The 20659-nt window shown below is 42.2% G+C and overlaps 1 protein-coding gene and 1 long non-coding RNA gene across 4 annotated transcripts in view; one reads left to right on the forward strand and one right to left on the reverse strand.

Annotated features, from left to right (window-relative positions):
• Positions 1–3170: 3170 nt before the first annotated feature.
• On the reverse strand, positions 3171–18541 carry sall3a (spalt-like transcription factor 3a). Of its 2 annotated transcripts, XM_005743226.1 has the most exons (5): positions 17242–18541; positions 16717–16910; positions 5066–8221; positions 4417–4754; positions 3171–4087 (listed from the first exon to the last, which is right to left on the reverse strand). In XM_005743226.1, the coding sequence occupies exons 2-5, from the start codon at positions 16796–16798 to the stop codon at positions 3656–3658; spliced, it is 4008 nt and encodes a 1335-aa protein (XP_005743283.1). In that variant the 5' UTR covers positions 16799–16910; positions 17242–18541; the 3' UTR covers positions 3171–3655. The 2 variants fall into 2 exon arrangements, with proteins under 2 accessions (XP_005743283.1, XP_013768845.1); XM_013913391.1 differs by having other exon boundaries at positions 16717–18541.
• Positions 18542–20250: 1709 nt separating this feature from the next.
• LOC102200983 (uncharacterized) overlaps positions 20251–20659 on the forward strand; it is a 45114-nt gene continuing 44705 nt past the window's right edge. Inside the window, exons 1-2 of one of the 2 annotated variants that reach the window (XR_001290499.1) lie at positions 20251–20340; positions 20446–20520. This is a non-coding gene — a long non-coding RNA (uncharacterized LOC102200983). Of the gene's footprint in view, positions 20521–20659 lie in introns of both variants that reach the window. The other variant, XR_311997.2, reaches the window with a different exon arrangement.

A 20659-nucleotide genomic window follows, 5' to 3' on the forward strand; every position in this document is an offset into this window, starting at 1 on the left:
CTGCAACAAAATATCTAATTCTCAGAGGGGGTGGGAAAGCAACCCTACAGTGTGGTAATTTATAACCTCATATAACCCTCTAACTGCCCTCCTTTACAGCGCATCACTGTGAGCAGCAGCAGCCTGTTGAGCTATACACTTGAGAAGAAGAATCCCCGTTCAGGGCCTGAAACAAGCGTCTTTACATGCATCTATTCTGGTTCTTTGCAAAACGCGAGCGCATGATTGCAGGCACGAGCGGAATGTCATTCGTTTTCCTTCAAATATGGGCGAAATGAGCGCGTTCACAGAGGGAAACAGTCAGTATGAAATTTCTTCATTACTCCACAATTCCACTGACTAAGCCTGTGCGATCAGCTGACAGTGAAATGTCAAACAATGGGCTCGCAAACGGCAGCACGCATTACTGAAACGGAGAGAGAGAGCCCCCGAGGTCAGCCTCGGCTCACGTCCGTCAACGTGAAAAGTAATATGCGTGTAAAAGTCAAGGAGGAAAAAATAACAGAAAAATAAACACCTATGGCACAGCGGTGAAAGCTCACCAGATGAGTTGTCACTTAGCTGCATTGGATAACGTGTTGGCTCCCTTACTGATTTCGCTAAAGAACCAAAATAATACATTTCTCCGCATATCTATTATTAAATATTAACTGTTTTGAGTTTCCAGGCATAATAATTATATCTATGAGATCTATGGTTGTAACTTAAATGTATTTGCTGCTCATTTGGTAGAAACTTTTCATGTAGCCTTTTAGTCTAAATGAATGTGTCCACACAGCAAATTGTAAAGTTACATCTTTAGATTTGCTGATTTTGAGTGACTTCATTTGTTTTTTGTTTTGTTTTTTTCCCTTAGAGAATGATTTATTGTCCAGCTCTCCAAACCGATATGAGAGTGCCTTTAAAGCTATGGTTATCTTACTTTATATAGGGAGGAATTCAAGATCAAGGTTATAGTCACATCTGCCAGCCAAGTTGCCAAAGATAAGCATTAAGAAAAAAGTCTTTTGTTCCAAGTGATTAAAGTTAGCCTTAACTTTCATCTTGCACCTGATGCGGCTTAATGTTGTTCACAGCAGGAATATTTTCTTTTCTCCCCCATCGCTAAGAATATTTGGTGTAATTCAGTCTTGTCTTTTTTATGTTGGAGAAAGTGAGAACACGGGTTTTTATGTGGGAGTGTGAAGCTGTGTGAAGCGTATGTGTGTGTGTGTTCGCACACATGTGGACCATGTGTCAAATGTCCTGCAGCAAGAAGGCTGCCATCGTTTTACGGCTCTCACACAAACACACACGCACGCACACACACACATAATAAGTTCGCTGATTCCCTCTCAGATGCAGCACTGTCTCCTGGCAGACTGCAGCAGGAAGAGAAGAGGCTTTTAGGTATAAAGTGAACATTGTTTTACACATTAACACGTGATTATTTCATTTAAATTACACAACAGTTATGGTTTGTTTATTTCTGTTATGTTATTATGTTATGGTTCATCATGGGTTTTGCATGTGCTTAGCTAAAGTCTTGACCCGCAGTCACAAATTATTTGTAGTGTTCTGATATAACAATTCAAACTGAGATGATCTAAAATATACAAATACAAGGACATTTGCTTAACTGTGTGTGCGTGTGTGTGCGTGTGTGTGTGTGTGTGCGTGTGTGTGTGTGTACGTGTGCGTGTTTACCTTCAAATGACAAAGGAAAACAAGGATTGCAGCTTTAACAACCTTCTCTTTGCATTACAGACAATGAGATCATTTTAAAATTGTGTGCATTATTACAAATTGCTGCATCTTTTTTCCTTTTTTTATTTATAAATAATTATAAATGTGCCTTTTTCTGCACGTGCAGAATAGTGGATCTCCAGCAGCCGCATGCGTGTGTGTGGACAGAAGAGCACACACATACACACACATAAGTAAAATAAGTAAAAATATGCAGACAATTCAGTAATATTTTTTCTTGTAAATTGAAAAGCTCATTGCTAAGTAAAAACATAAACAAAATATTAATGAATGAATTTTTTTCTTGAAGAGCCTCTTTGAAGAAAACGCTTCCCAGACCATTATAAAGCATCTGGAAATGATTCCTTGTTTCCACCCATTTTTTATGACCCAAAAGAGGAAACATATCTTTGCTGAAAATCATTTTAGGCTCATCCAAAAAGCACCAGTTTGTTTTGGCAGATAAGATAATAAGCAATTTCTTACTAACATATCTGCTATATGTGTGGTGGAATTTCAAAAGCAAAGTTGTTGTTTTTGCAGATGTTTAAATAGCAATGGATTTAAAAGCTGTTTTCCACACTCACATGGTGGCTCACACTGCAAGACCAAATTTCAATGGTAATAATTAGGATGACTAAAAAACAAAAAAAAAACAAAGAGAAGGAGAAAGCGTATTAAAGATAAGGAGACCACTGCAACACACACACCTGTTTTCGTTTTATTTTATTTAAGAAGGTTGATTGAGTGATGAGTTTGTACTCTGACGAGTAGCACAGATGCAATAACAGAGAACTGACTCTGCCAATTGTAGGAGTGGTATGCTGAAAACAATGAAAACAGCACGTGATAGATAGCTCAGTCAAAAGGTTAACGGTAACTCACAGACAAAACGTCTTGTTTTTAAAAAGTGCATTCACAAACATGACAAATACTCTCAACTCATGATGTCTATTTTTTTAAGTGATACAAAATATGCATACCTGTTTTAGATTTGTCTGTATTTCTATACATAGATATTTATTCAAAAGGGTCACTTTTTTTTCTTTTTTACAAAGGTTAAAAGCAGGGTTGTGGTCATAGCAGCTTCGGATATCTCTAGCTTCTTCACTGTGTAATGAGATAATCATAGTCTCAACTGATATCCAAATAAAACCTACTGTTTTTCTCTGTTGTTCAACTCAAATGACATATTGTCTTCATTGAAAGAGATTTTCATGAGTGAAGCCTGCAGTTTAGAAAAAAAGATCAATAAAATGCTTGGGCCATTAAATATATTTTTGTATACCCGCTTTTTTTGGTCAATATCATAAATACTAAAGACACACGACAATAATATAAGACAATGCTGGGAGACTAAATGTAAAGATTAAAATAGTTCAAACATTATTTTTTTCAAGTTTTCTAGATCATGAAAAAAAAATCAGGCGAACACAGAACGTTATACTTCAGTCTTTTCTTCAGTCTATCCATGGCCCTTTATATTTAAAATAGCAACCATAAACGAGGTTGGCAGACATTGTTCAGACTGACTTTGAGCTAAAACTCTGTCCTTTTTGTGTTTTAGTCCTGTCCAGATAAGATGCTTGCTAATCATAACTGAGGCAGGATCCTGGTTTTCAAAGGAATTCATAAAAGCAGTCAAACGTACTGATAAAAACCAATAAGTACCATGCAAATCTTGCAAGACGACATATTCTCAAACAAGAGACAAAGTATTCTTCGTATAGGCGAAATATCAAGTGAGCAGGGAATGGGTGAAAGGCAAAAACCTCTAATCAATACTAAATACTATGTTTCCAAAAACAAACAAAAAATATTTAATCTGTACATAATATAGTACGCATGAGTTCAGACTGGATCAGCAGTTTCTTTCCTCATAAACAGCCTTGTAGTCTTTGCCTACCTGGAATTATACAGAAAAGTCTCTTTAATTGATCCCAATTTCTTTGTTCTCCTCCATAAATCTGGAGAAGGGGCGGTTAGCTGTGACATCCAGACCAGTCTTTTCCATACCCGTCATGGGAGGGCTGCTGCCTGTGTGAACGCGGTCCATCCCTCCAGGCATTGCTCCCAATGAAGTGATTCCTGCGCCACCAAGGCTGACGGGCAGCTGGGGGATGCCTCCATTCTGGATCACAGAGATTTCATTGTTCTTCATGGCCAGGCCATTGGTGATGGCGGCTGCGTACTGGTTCCAAAAGCCCGGGTCAACGTTCATGGCCCGAGCAGCAAGATCTTTCTGAAACATCTCGCTGAACTTCATGGCGTCCCCACCCAGCAGGGCCATGGGATTCTCCACAGACAGTCGTCGACCCCTTCGGGCCGGGGCATTGTTCCACATGTGCGTTCCCATGTGAACCTAAAATTATCGACAAAATGACAAACAAATGAAAAAAATAATGACTCTGTAATTGTAAATGGAAAATACTTGAAATAGAAATTGTGTGGGATGTACTGGAAAGGAAAACTAAATGTAAAAACATATAAGGCCACATTTTTGGAAGGCTCTCTGTTTTGTGCTTCTTTTTTCTTTTTTTAAATTGATACATAATTTTAAGCAAATAAAATGTATTAATGTAGTACTTTTCAAGAGCAAAAAACTGTTTGTTGGCAAAATCTGTGAATATTACAGAGCTTTGAACCTATGTAAAACTCAACTGATGCAATGTACTTTAAGCTGGGTCATACCTTGAGATTGCCCTTTGTGGTGAAAGCCCTTCCACAAATAGAGCAGGCGAAAGGTTTCTCCCCAGTGTGTGTACGCTCATGGATTTGCAGAGCACTGGCTGAGGAAAAATTTTTCCCACACGACTGGCAGTTGTGCTGCTTAGGAGTGCGTCGTGGAGGCGGGGGAGCCAACATGGGGTTGATGCTAGGGCTCATGGTGGTTGGGGGCGCTGCAGCTGGAACCTGAATGCCCACGGGCAGGTGAGGGTTGTCGCTCAGAGACATTGACTTCCCATGGCCGTTCATTTCCATTTTAATCATGTTTGATGCAGTGCTGGCCAAATTGGGAGTGCTCAGCCCTGAACAAACAAAAGTAAAAAAACAGAACAATTTGATTTATATTCTATTAGTAAAACACCAAAAGCTTTTGAACAGTCAGAATTTGACTTGAAAATCTAAAAAGTCCCTGCTGAAATCTTATAGTTATTTGGTCAAGGTCCTTATTATTCATAAACAACTCTTTTCTATTTTTTCATTCTCTTACTGTCAACAATTTTTCATCTTTAAATTATTATGCTATTGAGATGTTGTTATTAATTCATTATTATGAACTCCCAAATGTGCCCAGATAATGAATTCACTTTAGATTTGTGTTTTTGCACATACACACCTCGATCTCTGTTTAGAAACAGCACGTTGAAGTGGCTCTCCTCTTTGATAAAGTGCCTGCCTGGCTGAGTGGCAGTCAGGTCAAGGGCCCCAGTGCCTTCAGTTGCAGGAAGCGGAGATGGCGTCTCGGATTTTTCCGACTTTACTGTTGCCAGGCCAGCTGTATTGTTGTCTTGGACCTCCTCTGCTGTCATGGCACTGCTGATGTTATTATTGTTGAGTGCAGCAGGGGATTTGGATCGTTGGCTCTCAGAATGACTGTGGGCTGGGGACAAATGCTGGATAGAGCCAGAGGACTCAGACAAAGCGGGGCTCCCCAAGCTTTGACCCTCAGCATCCCCAACTGCAGACAGAGAATCAGTGGTAAAGCAATCAGTCTCCCCTCCAAAGCTACTGCCATTCTGCAAAGGCTTCAGACCAAATGTACGAGTCATGTTGACGGTAGAGTCAATCATCTTCATCTGGTTCTCCATTGCAGCAATGCTGGAGATTACAGAAGTTGGTGGAGAGCTCCCAGGTGAAAAAGGTTTGGATGAGTCCATATCTCCCTCTTTTAAATCAGCTTCATCATCTATGGCCTGCTCCATTTCATCCAGAAGGTCATCATCATAATTGCTCATGGCATCTAAGCTCTTCTCATCAAAGGAGGGGTCAGTATCCATTTCTTGCAGGCTTTCGGGGATGGGTGTGTTGGGAATTTGCCCACCCATGTGCATACGGATGTGCTGCTGTAGTACAACTGCATTGGTGAATTTCTTTTGACATATAGGACAAGAGTGCTGAACCCGAAGTGGAGGTTTGGACCTGTGGACACCAAAGTGTGTTTTCAGATTTCCCTTGGTTGTAAATGCCCGCCCACATATCTTACATTTAAAAGGCCTTTCACCAGTGTGGATGCGATAGTGCATCTTCAGAGCACTCTGGCAACTCAGAACACGGTGACAGATGACACACTGGTTGGGGTCAGTCATCTTCTTGTCAATATTCTCAACAAGCTGCTGTAACTTGGATGTCTCTGATGTTTGCATAGAGTCTAAGAGGCCTCCAAAGGGAAACTTGGCCTTAAAATGGTCTGAGAGCATGGGAAGGACAGGATGGGAGACAGAATTAGAGGCCGAGTTGGGGCTACTGATGGGTTCAGAGACCTGTCCACTGCTGGACGATGATGTGGAGGTGACAGTAGTGGAAAGAAGCACTTGAGTTATGGTCGTTGTGCTAGTCGTGTTCTCTCCCGGTCTAGTAGAGCAGCTTGCGGGCAAAAGAATGCCTTCGGGTTTCAGTAAAGGAGGTGCCTCACACCCTAGGCTTGGTTTTGGGGATGGTGAAGTAGTGGTCATGCATGAGTCAGTGATGATATTTGGGGACAAAGATGCACAGTCACTTGAGGGTGGGGATGGCCTCTGAGGAGACCTGTTGAGCGGAGTGAGGCTTGGAGACTCACCAAATCCTCCCATCATACTCGGTAATGTTGGAGGCAGCTGGAGTCCAACAGAGGTGGGAACTGTGGGAAGAACTGGCTTACTGTCTAGCCATGTGGTAACAGGTTTTTCTGGGGGCAATGACATGCCATATGGGATGCCTGAGCTTGTGGGAACATTGTCCAGGTACTCTGGCACAGGGTAGGGGTTCATCTGTATATGTGGGTATTTCTCTTTGTGCCTCTGGAAGTGGACTTTCAGATTCCCCTTGGTGGAGAAGCGGTTGCCACATATGTTGCATTTGTAGGGCCTTTCTCCAGTGTGGGAACGCAGGTGGATCTGTAGGGCACTGTCACTGCCAAACACCTTGGCACAGAACCGACACTTATGCTTGAAGAAGGGGTCCTCAGAGCTGGGCTTAGTGTCAAATACAGACACATTTGGGGGCTTCCCCTTGCGGTGCTTCATTAGAGCAGAGAGAGGATCGAGTGCATTGGCTGTGGCTGCTATACTGGCCAGTGGATTAGGGAAGATAACACTGCTCGAAGAGCTGTGAGGTATCAGCGGTAGACTGGAAGAAGAGCTCAGGAGGGTGCTGTGAGTGAGGGAAGGAGGGGTGCTAGAGTTCCTGGAAAGAGTTGAGCTGCTGCTAATGCCACTGCCTCCTGTTATACTACTACTAGTGCTAATGCTGTTGTTTGTGACAGAGGATGAGCAGGGGGGAAGTAGAGATGACAATCCAGTACCACTTGGTGGAGGAAAAGCTGAGTTAGTTGAAGATGTGATCAGAGCTGAAGAGTTAGATTGCTGACTGCTGCTTTGTGGTGTTTGAGAGAGAGGCCCTTCTATTGCTGAGGTCAGAGGTGAAGGTCCTTGACCATTGAGAGTGGCCGGCAGTCTAACAGGCAGCTGATGGACTGGGGGAGTGATAAAATTATGTAGCTGAAGCTGACTTGCAACAGGAGGGACACAGGAGGAGACGGGCCCCTGGCTTCCAGTAGCGTTGCTGTGATGGTGGTTAAGAGCAGGCTGTGGGGCAGACTGTCTGTTCATGAGAGCCACTTGACTGCGAATTTGTTCTATTAGCTGCAGCTGATGAATTTGCTGCTGTTGGAGGGCCATCAGCTGGTCCAAGATCATGGGAATAGCCATGGTGGAAACCCCACTGCCCGCTGCTGCCCTTACACTCTGTGAAAACTGGGCAACTGCAACACGGGTGCCATGAAGAGTCTCTAAGGTAACATTGGTGCTTGGCATGGCGTAACTTGTAACAGCAGAGGGAACGACATCATTGAGCTGAGGTAGGGAGCCATCTGGCTCAGGGGATGTCACATCTCTTTCTTCAGGATCCACATTTTTTTCGGGAGAAAGCTCCAGCTCCATCTGCTCGTCCTCCTTTTCCAGGACACTGACCCCATTTAAGGTTGCTGTCTCTGGGATGTCATCCCCCTCACCAGCAGGGCTGTGGCTCCCCTCCCTGGGGTCCTCACTGTCAGCCTGCTCACTAGGGCAGCTGGGTACAGGGGAGGGCTCTGTAGGGTACTCCTGTGAGGGGTTAGGTGTGTCCTCATTGTCATTCACTATAAGCACCAGGGGGTTCTTAGTGCAGCTCTTTAAATGTTCACAGAAGTCTGACCATTTGAAGAACTCAGCACAACACTTCTCACATACATGGGTCTCCTCACTGCCACTGCGGCTCTCATTCCCGCTGTCGGCATCATCCAGCACATCACCTCGGGCTACAAAAAGCAAAGGGAGGGGGGTCAGAGGAGTGAAAAGGGACAAAAAGAAACCAAAGGGAGGAGGGAGGGAAGAAAGAAGAATTAATGAATAAATAATCAATAAAGAATCCACACATATTTTCCAGTGCAGTGCTGCAAAGATTTAACCTTTGATTTTTTTCTCTCTTTTAACATAACCAAAATCAATATTCTTTTTTTTTCACTCTGAACAAATTGCCCTAGTTCACCAATTCTCAAGACCCAGATTTGTGCATTCACACACTCTCCATAGGGCCAGGTAATAATTTTCTTTGTGCAATCCATCAAATTATGAGGGCCTATCAGTTGTGGATACTGCCACTTAATGAAATTCCATAGAACATATTGATTTCCAATATTTCATACAATTCACAGCTGCCTCATCTGTTGGGTACAAATCAGGACCTTTGATGGCCCTATTAGGATTCCCCTCTGCTATCAAGCTCAGTCATTTCCACTTGAATTTCAAATGCCTGGCTTTCCATTTAGCATCGCAAAGGTAATGTTAGAGCCCTGAATCTAAGCAAATAACTATACTGAACTTTTGCCACATTGTCACAAAAATGCATTATCATATGTAAGTAATGATATCTGTTGACTTTCAACTTTTTTTGTACGCTATCTACAAATAGAAAAAACCCATAAATCTTGACCTTTTAAAATGTGCGTAACAAATCACTATAATTTAAAAGTTTTCACAATTTCATTCTTTTTCAAAATGTTCCAAATAGAAAACATTCCCTTTAAGTTAGGCAACACTCAGTGTGTTACTCCTCTCTCTCCACTGGCCATGCTCTCTGACATAAGACTCAACAAATTACATGCTAGTGCCATGGCAGCAAAGTCACTGATTAGTTACACATGTTTAATCACAGTTGTAGGAAGCCACTTCCTCTTTGACATGCAACCATCAAGAGTCAAACAAACCCGTGCGAGCTCCGAGCGTGGACCAAATTCACACCTGATATAAACCATGTAAAAATGGCCTCCTCTTACTAACCCCCCCCCCCCCCTTAGTTATAGCGTGCGGGTCTCTCTGTCGGGGATGTCTGCATAAATAAAAATGTCTGAGTAGGAAGCACACTTAGTCACCACAAGACATCTAGCACGTACTTTATTTCGTAGTCGTCTCCTGTTCAGTTTACATTTGACGACCAGCGAATACCTGGTAAACTATTTATCCACAAATTAAACCACTGTGTATACACATTTAAAATGTTAAGACAATTTCATGGGCAATTGCTGGAAATAGAAAAAGATTTACTTCATGCAAAGGCTGCTATAAAACAAGGTTATGTTCTTCAGTGATCCTATATTGTTTAAAAGTAGTTAATAACTAAGAAAAAACTTAAATTCAGGTTAATTATTACTGTATGTGTATGACAAAAAAATCCCAAAGCATAAAAGTTGCATGTCTGAATTTAGCTGCTTTCACTTGTGTATATTTTCCTTTTTCCTCTAAGCAGCTCACCCAGTGGGCTAAACCAGCTTGTTCACTAAATTTTAAAAAAAGAAATCAGAATCAGAAAATTCCTTGGAACATATAGTGCACATTTCCTTATCATTAAAAGACCCGTTATGCTTTTCAAGTGAGCAATCGAGATTCATACATTGCTTGTGCTAACTTCAAAGGTTAAAGTGGAGTAAACCATAGCAAAACAGAAATGAAGCATTTTTGCCAATTACAGTGACTCATTAGGAAAGAAATTCATCACTCCTCCTGTAATTTGTGGCCAAAGGGGCCATGCGCCATCGTGGTCTGGTGTCTGTGACTTAATTAATTATCAGCAGAACAGTTTTGGACAGACTCCGTGCTCTCATCCTCATTGGGGTTAGAGCTGACAAAGTAAGATATTATTTTACTAAATCGTGGGTGCTGCCAGTTAAAAAGAAAATCAATTAAGGAATTAAAGGAAAAGAAAATGTAAAATTCTTATGGTTTTATCCCAAGACATACATTGTACGTTGAGACCTCGGTATTAAAAAAAAATCCATTGAAAAACAAATTAGTCATTTAAGCTCAAATACAAAACAGAAATTGACAAGTGAAAAGGAGCAAGTGACTGGAAACGTCAGCGACACGTGACGGCAGGCTAAAAAGCTCCTTAGCCCAGCAGCGGACAGCAGAACTCATTTCCATAATTGAGGGTTGAAAGGTCAACACAAATGAGTAGGCATTGTGTTGAGCTGATTAGTTATTAGAATGGTATTACTGTCAATCTCTTTTATTCATTCATACAATTACAAGTGGGGGTCTTTGTATGCCTCTGACCTCTCGCTCTCGCGCACACACACACACACACACACACACACACACACACACACACACACACACTGACACGTTTCCTAAGACGGACAAAGAGAATTCACAGATTATGTGCATATGTACGAGGACAAACACCTAAAAAAATTACGACACGTAGACCTGCAAAAGCATGCTTTTTTGCCGTTAGTAGAGTGTACCAGTCACCTCTACACATACACAGGCCTCTGCTCCTAAATTGACTTATTTTCAAAAAAACAAAAACAAAAAACCAAAAAGGAAAGAAAAGACTCTTATAAATTACATTTTGTCCATTAAAAGAAATCCTTCCTGTCTGATAACTTTAGTAACTTTAGAGCGCTAATTATTATTATAAAATAAAAAAAATCTTATGTCCGATGCTTTTTTTAAAATTCAAATCTGAACGCTGTGTAGTTGTATAAAATACACTGCCTCTTTAAAAATGTGCACGCCGCTAAAAAACAAGGAAAACACACGAAATTGCCGTTTTCAGGTTTACTTTGACTAATGCTACAGTTAGTCAGCATTAATCATAGAAACACAAATTACAGCTGCGTGCATTGCAGATTATTGTCATACTTCCCGAGGAAAAAACAAACAAACAAACAAACAAACAAACGAGCATTAGGAAAGCTCATAATCTTAAAACAACTGTGTTGCTTTAACCTGTACAGTGCTTTCGTGCTGTGGAGCTAAGAGGCGACATTTTGTGGTTGCTTTGGGTTTGCAATGCAACACAGTGGAAAGGGATGCATGCATACGTGTGTGTGTTTCTATATGATTTTATGTGTGTTTGTGTTGGGGAAGGGGCTAATATTGATTTTCCTATAGTATGAAAAAGAAGGGGACGGAAAAAAAATCCCATCCATTTTTCATTGCTTTAAGAGTCTTCATTTACGAATATTAAGTTGAAGGTAGTCAATAGGGGGATTGTAGACATTGAATCTGTGTGTCCGCTATCTTGCTCAGCAATCTCTGGCATGCCAACTGAAACTGCTAATCTGACATATTATATCAGATGAGGTATTCATGCTTACCACAGATTCTGTGAAAGTCACAGAGCCGGGCATTGAGAGAAGCACCGAAGCCTTGGCCAATTACAAATTTTCCCATTCTTAACAATTTCCAGATTCACATAATGAAAACAAACAGCAATGACAGTGGGAGCATTTACCCTACGTCAAGGTATTTCAATCTCAGTAAGTGCAGGGTATTGTAATTTAAATGCGCAATTAAAAAGTCTTCATCATACCCCGAGAACTTACATGTCATTTACACCAACAGCAGTCTGTGAGAGCAGTATATCGTGACCAGCCTCTGTGATTGCGCTCTTCCTAAAAAAAGGCCCCTCCTTCTGCCCCCTTAAAATGCATTCTTCTCAAGAATGTGAGGATAGCTTAGGACCCTTAAAGAGAGATGCATCCCTGTTGGTCCTGCTCAAGCTGGAAGTTGAGGGGGGAAAAAAAGAAAAAAAAGAGGCCTGCTGCGTCCAACAATGTTGGAATTTGTGGCCTGATTAAATTTTTCCATTACACTTTTTGACACACTTCCGCAACTCTAATCGTGAGTACAAAAAAATAAATAAATAAATAAAAAATAAAGACGTTTCAAGTTATTTTAAGTTGTTTGACGAGACATTTTAACTGAGACACAGCGTGCACTCTGCTTCGTTCTAACTGGGACATAATCTGCACCGGAAGAAGACAAATGTCACTTAAATTCTGAACATTTGTAGTTAGTTCATTTTTGTTTAAAAGAATGACTCTTTAGCATACTGGTTAAGCGTCCTAGCAAAGTTAAGATTAACTGCATGTTTGCATGATTTAAAAAATAATAATAATCAAGATTCAATAAAAAAAGGAAATCTAAATAATTATGCTGTCCTGCTGTACCCATGAAGCATATCCACGAATGACCCAGTGCATCCTCGGACTTGCAGAGGCTCAGTCGTCCTCAGCACAGCGCTGTGAGTGTGTGTCATCGGCCTGGTCAGCCCTACTGCAGAGTGGTACAGTCATATCTGCCCCAACAGAGAGGCCTTTGTCATGGCCTGCAGATGTGGAGCAGCCAAAACATTAACGATTTGTTTGTGTAAGCATTTGCAATACAGTATTCAATGACGACACTCTGTCCAGATGACACTCGCCAAGATGCCTCTCTGCCTCCGGATTTACAAAAAGAGTCCGAGACGAGGCGCTCTCGTTCTCTAACGTCAAAGGAGATTTTTTATTAATCTTTGCTTGGGGTTTGTTTAAATCAAAGCTATAAGCTATATGTTTCCTGTTTTACACAGAAGGCAGAGCTGCACATCTTCGCTCACACATTGCTCCTCTGCGTCCCCACTTTCTGGACAAACTGGTGTTTAAAATCATCTGAATAAGCCAAAACCAAACCATCGAAACCAAACCATTTAAAGGAGAAATTTACCCCTTCTGCTGACTACATGTTAGCTTTTTACCTAAATCCTCCAAATCTGCTGTCTTGTCTAACATTAAATAGTTCTTCCCTTCCCTGTCTAGTCCTTCCTCTCAATCAGGATCTCACTTGTTCGTGTGCTGAGTGGTAATTAAGACACAGCCATATTTGAGTGCCTTCTTGAAGACATCTTTGGCACAACTATGTGGGTGGTCCACAGGCCTGCACCCAATGGTGAGAGTGGATTAAAACAAAAGGCAAACAAAGCCGCGCTGCAGGGGAAGTGGTAACAACCATGTTGTCACTACCAGCAGGGATTTTCTCACTTTATTAAATTTTTTTGGATTCATAACCATACACGCCCGTGCCTCTGCTGCTATGATGAAAAGAAAGGAAAAGGGCTCAGCCCAGAATGAACTCTGAGAAGATTTTGACTTCAAATAATTGCGACTGTGACCTGAGCCTTGTTGTTACCTGTTCCTCAAGTGTCTCATGTTTTTCCAGAGTAATAATTTTAGAAAAAGAAATCTGCCTTTCTTGCTTGAACGATGCTGTGCATGTCCACTGACAACTGAGGAAATTTACCTTTGAAAATTCTTCTAAATCTTTGTGTGACAGCGCAGAGTTTGGCCACCATTGCTCCTCCTGCACATTCACACCTTGAACGACACTGGATGCCGAGAAAGCGGTGGCGTGGTGAAAAGCCTGCTGCTGCTAACGCTTTCTAGGACACGAGGAAACTGCGCTGCCAAGGTCAACGGCACACATGTTCTAATTGTACAAGGAGCTTGACATCTAGCGGCAGGATCTGGCTGCCCGGAGCTACACAAAGGTTAAGACAGCAAGCTTTATAAAAGCACTTCTAAGCAGACCACCCCCTCCTCTTCCCTTTCCCCATCCTAGCACACACACACACACACACAAACACACACACACACACACACACACACAAAAACCCTCCCATGCCCCCAGGAGGAAAGTGTCCGGAAAGCCTGAGGGGACATGATATGCCAGACAAGGGCTTGTTGGCACTTGATTTTAGTTTTTCATGTTTTCATGGATGCGGCACATTAAAGAGTACTCAGTAAGCTGCAGAGGGACAGCAGTCATAAATGCCACATACAAAGGAGACAAAATAATATTGGGAATATTTAGGGAAAATGAAGGTGTAAGCTGAAGCTTTGCAGGCACAGGGTTCGATTTGGCTGATTCTTTCCTTGTTTTCTTATTTGTAAGAAATGGTGAAGATCCCTGAGCACAATTTGAACACCACATTCTTCTTGACGTTCTCTTCAGCACTAAGCTGAGCAAAAATGGATTTTAAGTCTCAGTCGAGCAGCGGCTGACGACTGGAACTTTTGAATCCCGTCGACGTTAATACGCGGTGGTTATGTCAAGGCCAACAATCGATAGTATTCGTCGCAAGCTGCACCACACAGCAACAGAGAGCGGAGAATCCGATCATGCTGCAACGACACACTGACAGGGTGACATTCGTAGCTCATCATGTAAGGTAGTGTTGGTTGAGGCATGGTATTATTAGGTTTATTTAAGTATGTATGGGCTCACTGTGCTCTGCCAAAGGCTTGAGATTGTTTCACTGCTACGTCTTTCCTGAAAACAAGCGAGCCAGTATAGTTGCTTCAGCAAGGAAAGAACATTCCACGGACACTTCCAGTCTCGAGCACAATGGCACTGACAGCATACAGTATGTTACCGATAACGCTGTCTGAGTCTGTGTGTATTTTAATTATGCCAGGAGGTGTGTGTTAATCTGTGGAATAAAATTCAGAATAAGTGTGTAGAGATTTTTTTTCTTTTTAAATTCCTCTCTTCTTTTTTCCCTCTCTCTGTGGATCTGACTGTTTTCTGTTTTATAAATTGCAATCAACATTTCAAATCAAATATTTGTAACCTAACCTCGAAATCATCCAAACGTGAGATTTGACAGGAGCAAAAACAAGTTTGATTTTCAATCCACAATCCTACAGGAGTGCAACCTGATGGATGATTATCTCTGTACAGAATCTGAGCAGGGTCATCTGAAACACCGAATCAGGAAAAGTGTCTGTGTTTGTCAATTAGTCAGAAATTATATTTTTAAAAAAGGAGAGATCCAAAGAGTAAACTGAACAAAAGAGTCGGGAATCATCAGTGTGATCCCCCACCCACCCACCCCTCACACCAGCATTTCCCCATGCAAAGAGAGCTTCTCCCCAGAGATTACATCACACATTTCTATTCTAAAGAAACCCTGGAAAATGTGTGTGTGCGTGTTCGCGTGTAAGTGTGTGTGTGCATGTGTGGGTGTCTGCGTCTGGGTGTGAGTGTTGACCAACATGGGCCAAGATAGAAAGGTATAAATAATAGCAGTGATTTGTTGAGAGCTCTGAGCTTCACTGATACCCAAAACACACACAAACATAAACACGCACACACACACACAGCTTTCTAAGTTTAAATAAGAGAAATGAAATTGACAAATTGTGATTTTTTTTAAGTTTTCAAGTAAATTACAGTATTGTTGTTAAGATATGCTGCAGTAAATTGACATATTTTGTCTTATCCTCATATTTCCAATACATAAAATGATTTTTTTAAATGTTAGATTTGCCACAATTTCAATAATAATCTGCCAAATAATGTGGGACTTGTGCTCTGTACGTTTTTTTGTTTTATAGAAATCCAGTCATATTATTCCTGCAGCACTTCATCTGCCTTCGGACCTGACTTTAGCCCTATAATGATAGTGTTACTGCGCAAAAGCGCAGTATAAAAGACAAATAATCCTTTTTTCCCCCCACATGGCGAAGACGAGCTTTGTCAACCGATCTTGTCGATACTGTGCGCAAAAAGGAACAAATCAAGTGTGCTAAATTAATGTGGGGTGGGGAGGTGGGGGTAAACAAAAAGCATTTCCATAACAAAACAAGTCTTCGACCTGCAACAGATTCCGCAGGCGCTCAGGGACAAGAGACACACATGCAAAAAAAAAAAAAAAAAAAACCAAGATAAAAAATAAAAAATAGAAACGTATAAATTAAACGGCTTTTTAAATGAAGTGTTTTTTTAAAAAAAAAACTATTACGACCCATTGCTTTCACATCTGCGGAATAAATAATTCTAAACCTCTGAGAGAAAAAAAAGCCAAATAATTTTCCAACTTCTTTCGTGTGTTTGTTACAGTTGTGCTTGCATTTCGGCGCGTGCGCGTGCACGTCAGAAACCAACTGCAAAAGTGTTGAAATACACTATTTTGCAGTGTACAGAGCTCCGAGATTTTTGTTTTTTAAACAGGCCTTTAAAATGGGCCTCCGGCACCTAATGTAGACGCTGTAACCAAAATGTAAACTCTTAACTATTATTAAAATTAACCTGCCTGACAAAAGACGATCATATGATGCAGGTTTAACAGTTTTTTGGGGGAGGGAGGGAGGGGGGACAAAACAGACACAAAACTTTTAAATCGTCAGACTTCTTCTTCGACTAAGGTGACACTTTTGACTTAATATTCGCATCGTTTTTTGATTTATTGCAAATGATTCCGCCTATGCCTATGAAATAAATCCAGTATCCCCACTACAAAAAAACAAAATTATAATAATAATGATGATAATAATCCAAATGACTTTAAACCTATTTAATTGAAAAGAATGTGTTAAAACGTTTGTCAAACAAAGTAAAGAAACAAACATAAATTGAAGAGCAGAGCTGCGAGGGGAAGCTCTGAAAGCAGATCAGGCTAAAGGAACTTCAGCTGATCAAATCCACTCACCGTGCTCGGAAATCACCCCGGCTAGTGCGGGATCCTCGTCCGACTTGAGGTGCTGCGGTTTGGCTTGCTTGCGTCGGGACATGCTGCTGGCTTTAGTGGTGGCGATGCTGCTGCGTTTGCGCTCCGAGATGTGTCTGCGTTTTGCAGATACATCAGCGAAGAGCGAATCAACACACAAAAAGTTCGCAAACAGTCTGGTGGCGGAGAGAGAGAGGAGGAGAGAAAAAATATAAATCTGAAATTAGCCGGTGTTGCTGCTGCCGCTGCTGTTGCTGTGCGTTGGATTGCGCATGTCGGTATAATAATTATGATAGTGAATAATGCCTCGCGATTAATGGCAGTGTGTGAAGGTGGGGAGGATTGGCTGGAGGCCAATGGACGCGCATTGGATATGGTAATGAGGGACGGACTAAGCAATTAGCCGCTTCACTCTCAGACTTTATCCGTCTCTTTTGTCTTTACTATCCAACCTCCACCTCCCCAACAACACAAAACAACACAACACACCAAAATCTCTTGTTATACCCAGTTCACATGGGGTCTCCAACGAGGGGAACGCCGGGCTCCTTTGCCCCCTACTCCTTTGAGTAAGCGCACTGACTCACAAGTGCTAAGGATTCACCAGCGCTTTCTTCTTTTTTCTTTCTTTTCTTTGACGAAGTGTCTCTCCCTGGCCTCAACGATCCATCGTTTACCGCAAAACTTCAGAAAACGTTTTCTCGTTAAGTCTGTCCCGAGATACTGGCTCAGTTCTCGCAGCGCCTCTCTCTCTAACTTCTTTTATTTATTTATTTTTCTTGTTCTGTGCGTGTGGCGAGGTGAACACGCAACTCCTTGAATCGGACTCAAAGGAAGCGACGTCTAAAGTCGAGATGTGTCAGATTTCTGTCGGTGGACATCTTCCCAGTGAAGCAGCCGCTGTTTGAGTTGCTACACGGGCACCGGCAGCAAGGAGAAGTGGACGGGACGAGTTAAGTTATTTGCAATAGAGCGATAAACTGCCACCAGCTTTTGCTTTTCTAAAGGCGCAGTTCCGCTCTCCAAACTTTGACGCGCGTCTTCCGAGAGAGCGGCGCCAAGATTAGCAACAGTGCTCCTCTCAGTAACAACAAGAACGTCTGTGTGATCAAACACTCGTGTGTCCGACAAAGAGAAGTCGCTTCGGTGCGTGTCTGACCGCGACGAAGTTCCTCCCGTGTACCTCCTCTCGCCGTGTATGCGCCCTCGGCTCGGTGCGCTCTCCAAAAGCGTCTTTTCTGGATATTTGCTGATCAAAAAAGCCCTAAGCACCACTTGATTTCCGAAAAAATCCAAACCAAAACAAAACAAACAAACAAAAAGAAAAAAAAAACTAAAGCTTTACTCGATGTCTTTCCTTCGCTCGGCTCTCGGGCTCATATCGAAACCAACTTTGAAGTTATCTTCTGGCAGCCCTCTAGCAGCGTCGGTCGGTCTGTCGCTGTTGGGCATGGCTCTGTGTGTGGGGGACTGCGCTGTGTGTGAGAGTCAACCCCCAAGCAGGGGTTCAGCCCATTGCTTTCAGCCACCACTAGGATGTACCACCACGTTACTGTTCAATGGATCGTCCTCAGACTTCTGTGTGAACACCCAGATTTGACCTCCCATCATATAATATCTCACCCGTCACCGCCCGTATCCGCCAGAAGGCTGGGTCATCATATTAATGCGGCAGAGTATTTTTATTTCGTGACATCGGCGATTTTCTGATTACACGGTAGGCTTTCAATCACAACACCCCGGCTTTATTCTAACTTTGATTCTGGAATGTGGACATTTTACGCACGGTGGCGGTTTTTGAACATGTGGGCTGCTTTTTGATTTATGTACCGACACTAATATTGGGGAATTATTGCAAAACAACACAATAATAATAATATGAATATGAATAAGTAAAGTGTGTCAGAGTACACATCATACAGCATATAATTAAAACCTCTTTCCCTCAACACACAGTTAAAATAAATACAGAAATTAATTATAATTTTGCACTAAAATGTACGCATGCACGGTGGGGAGAAAGGAACCAAATAAGCTCGTGCTTGAGTGCCATGCGAACACTGCGTTTTATTTATTTAACAGAAGTAACGGTTTCATGTTTATTTCCGTATTGCTAACTTAAGGAAAATGCATTTTCATATTGCATCGTTAAAAGTGGATGTGGAAAATGGGCACATCATAATCGCGCTTGTTTCCGACTTCAGGCGCACAAATGCTGCCAATTCCTGACTAAATTAGAAACCTTTTTACTGTAATGATAGATCTTCAGCTTTTTTCAGTTCATGGGTGAGCTCAGTTAGAGCTTCCCCGCTCTCCCCCCTCCCTCGCCCTCCCTCTTGTCTGTTTGACTTGTCTATTCCCCCGCGTCCACCTCATATGAGAGACAAATCTGTTGACAACAAGGTCGTCCTGTGAGCAAACTTTCGGTGCCCCCCCCCCTTTTCTTCTTCCTCTCCATCTCTTTCCATCATCCCCTTTGAAGTTATGTCCAAAAGGCTGTTATTATCTGGTATTAATAGATGCAGCCCCAGGAAGACAAAATCAGCTATTGATAATTGCAAGGAGTATACGGCAGCTACTGTATCGATCGGCGTGTCCTCCACTCCCCTGGTACTGAGAGATAAGGAGACACACTCTTTAGAGCAATATAATTTCTTTTGACCTATCTGCTTGCTACAGACTTATGATGAATAGCCAGAGTGGCTGAAGTCCTTTATCACCAAAGTTACCCCCTTGATATAATATTGATTCTTTATAACTAGCTCGCCACACAAAAATCAAACTGTCCACTTGGCCATCATCATCATCAATATCATCACAAAGGCGGAGGAATGAAGATCCCCCGCGCGTCTAAAGGCGAGCCGTTACAATCTCCTCTGTAGGCCTAATCTTTATTTTGCTGATGATGAAAGGAGAGGGGAAACGAGGCAAGGTGCCATTTAAGACGCGGTGCCATTTAATCCGGTATAGACTACACATACACACACCGCACACACTTATAGAGAGAGAGGGAAAGAGAGGGGGTGTCCAGACCGGGCTGCCGAACAGCTTTGGAATTCACGTCGCTTGAAAAGTTTGATTTCCACTAAGCTTTACGTAACCCTAAGAGCCCCTGTGATTTTATATAGTTTGATCTGACTTCAAAAATAAATAAATTACCAAGTCAAATATTATTGTTCTCCAATTTACTGCAGTGGACGAGCAAATAAATACATAAATACGTTTTTTTTTTTATTAAAAAAAAGCACTTTTTTGTTTCATGGCACTGCGGATGCCGGATGCGCCTCAGAGGTATCCTTTAACCTTAGAGGCTGCTTCGCTGCAGAGCTGGAGCCCCACCGAGGCTATTACAACGGGGGCCACTCTCTCTATTCTCCGAGAGAGGAGTGAGAGTGCTGCTGGTGCTGCTGGTGGAAGAGGAGGAGGAGGAGGGTGAGGAGGCTGAGGAAGATGAGGAGGGCGAGGGGGGGGGGAGGGCGAGGAGGTTGAGGAAGATGAGGAGGGCATGGTGGCGGAGGAGGGTGGGAGAGGAGGGAGAGCAGAAACGTGTAATCACCCAAACAACCGTTTTTACCCGTTTCACCCCCTCTGGATCTGTGTCGCAAGGTGAGAAAAGGGCTGCTTGGGCTTCCACGCTGGCCCTCGCTGCATCACAAAGTGCACAGGCAGACTTCGGTAACAACTCCTCTCCTCTATTCTTACACCCCGCAGTCCGCTGTGAGCCTGTCTGCCTTTCACTGCGGATATCGTGGAGGGAGGCCGGAGCGTGAAGAAGACACCAGAGAGGTAAAAAAAAAAAAAAAAGACTCCCAGAGTTTGAATTTACTGCTTCGCTTTGGCCGCTGTGCATCACTGTATAATAATAGCTTTACAGTTATCCGTTACATATCTTTAAATAGAAGGATCTAAGAAATTGAATTTTTAT

Source organism: Pundamilia nyererei, unplaced genomic scaffold, assembly GCF_000239375.1.
Source record: "Pundamilia nyererei isolate P.nyererei 1_Seehausen unplaced genomic scaffold, PunNye1.0 scaffold00129, whole genome shotgun sequence".
Classification (NCBI taxonomy): domain Eukaryota; kingdom Metazoa; phylum Chordata; class Actinopteri; order Cichliformes; family Cichlidae; genus Pundamilia; species Pundamilia nyererei.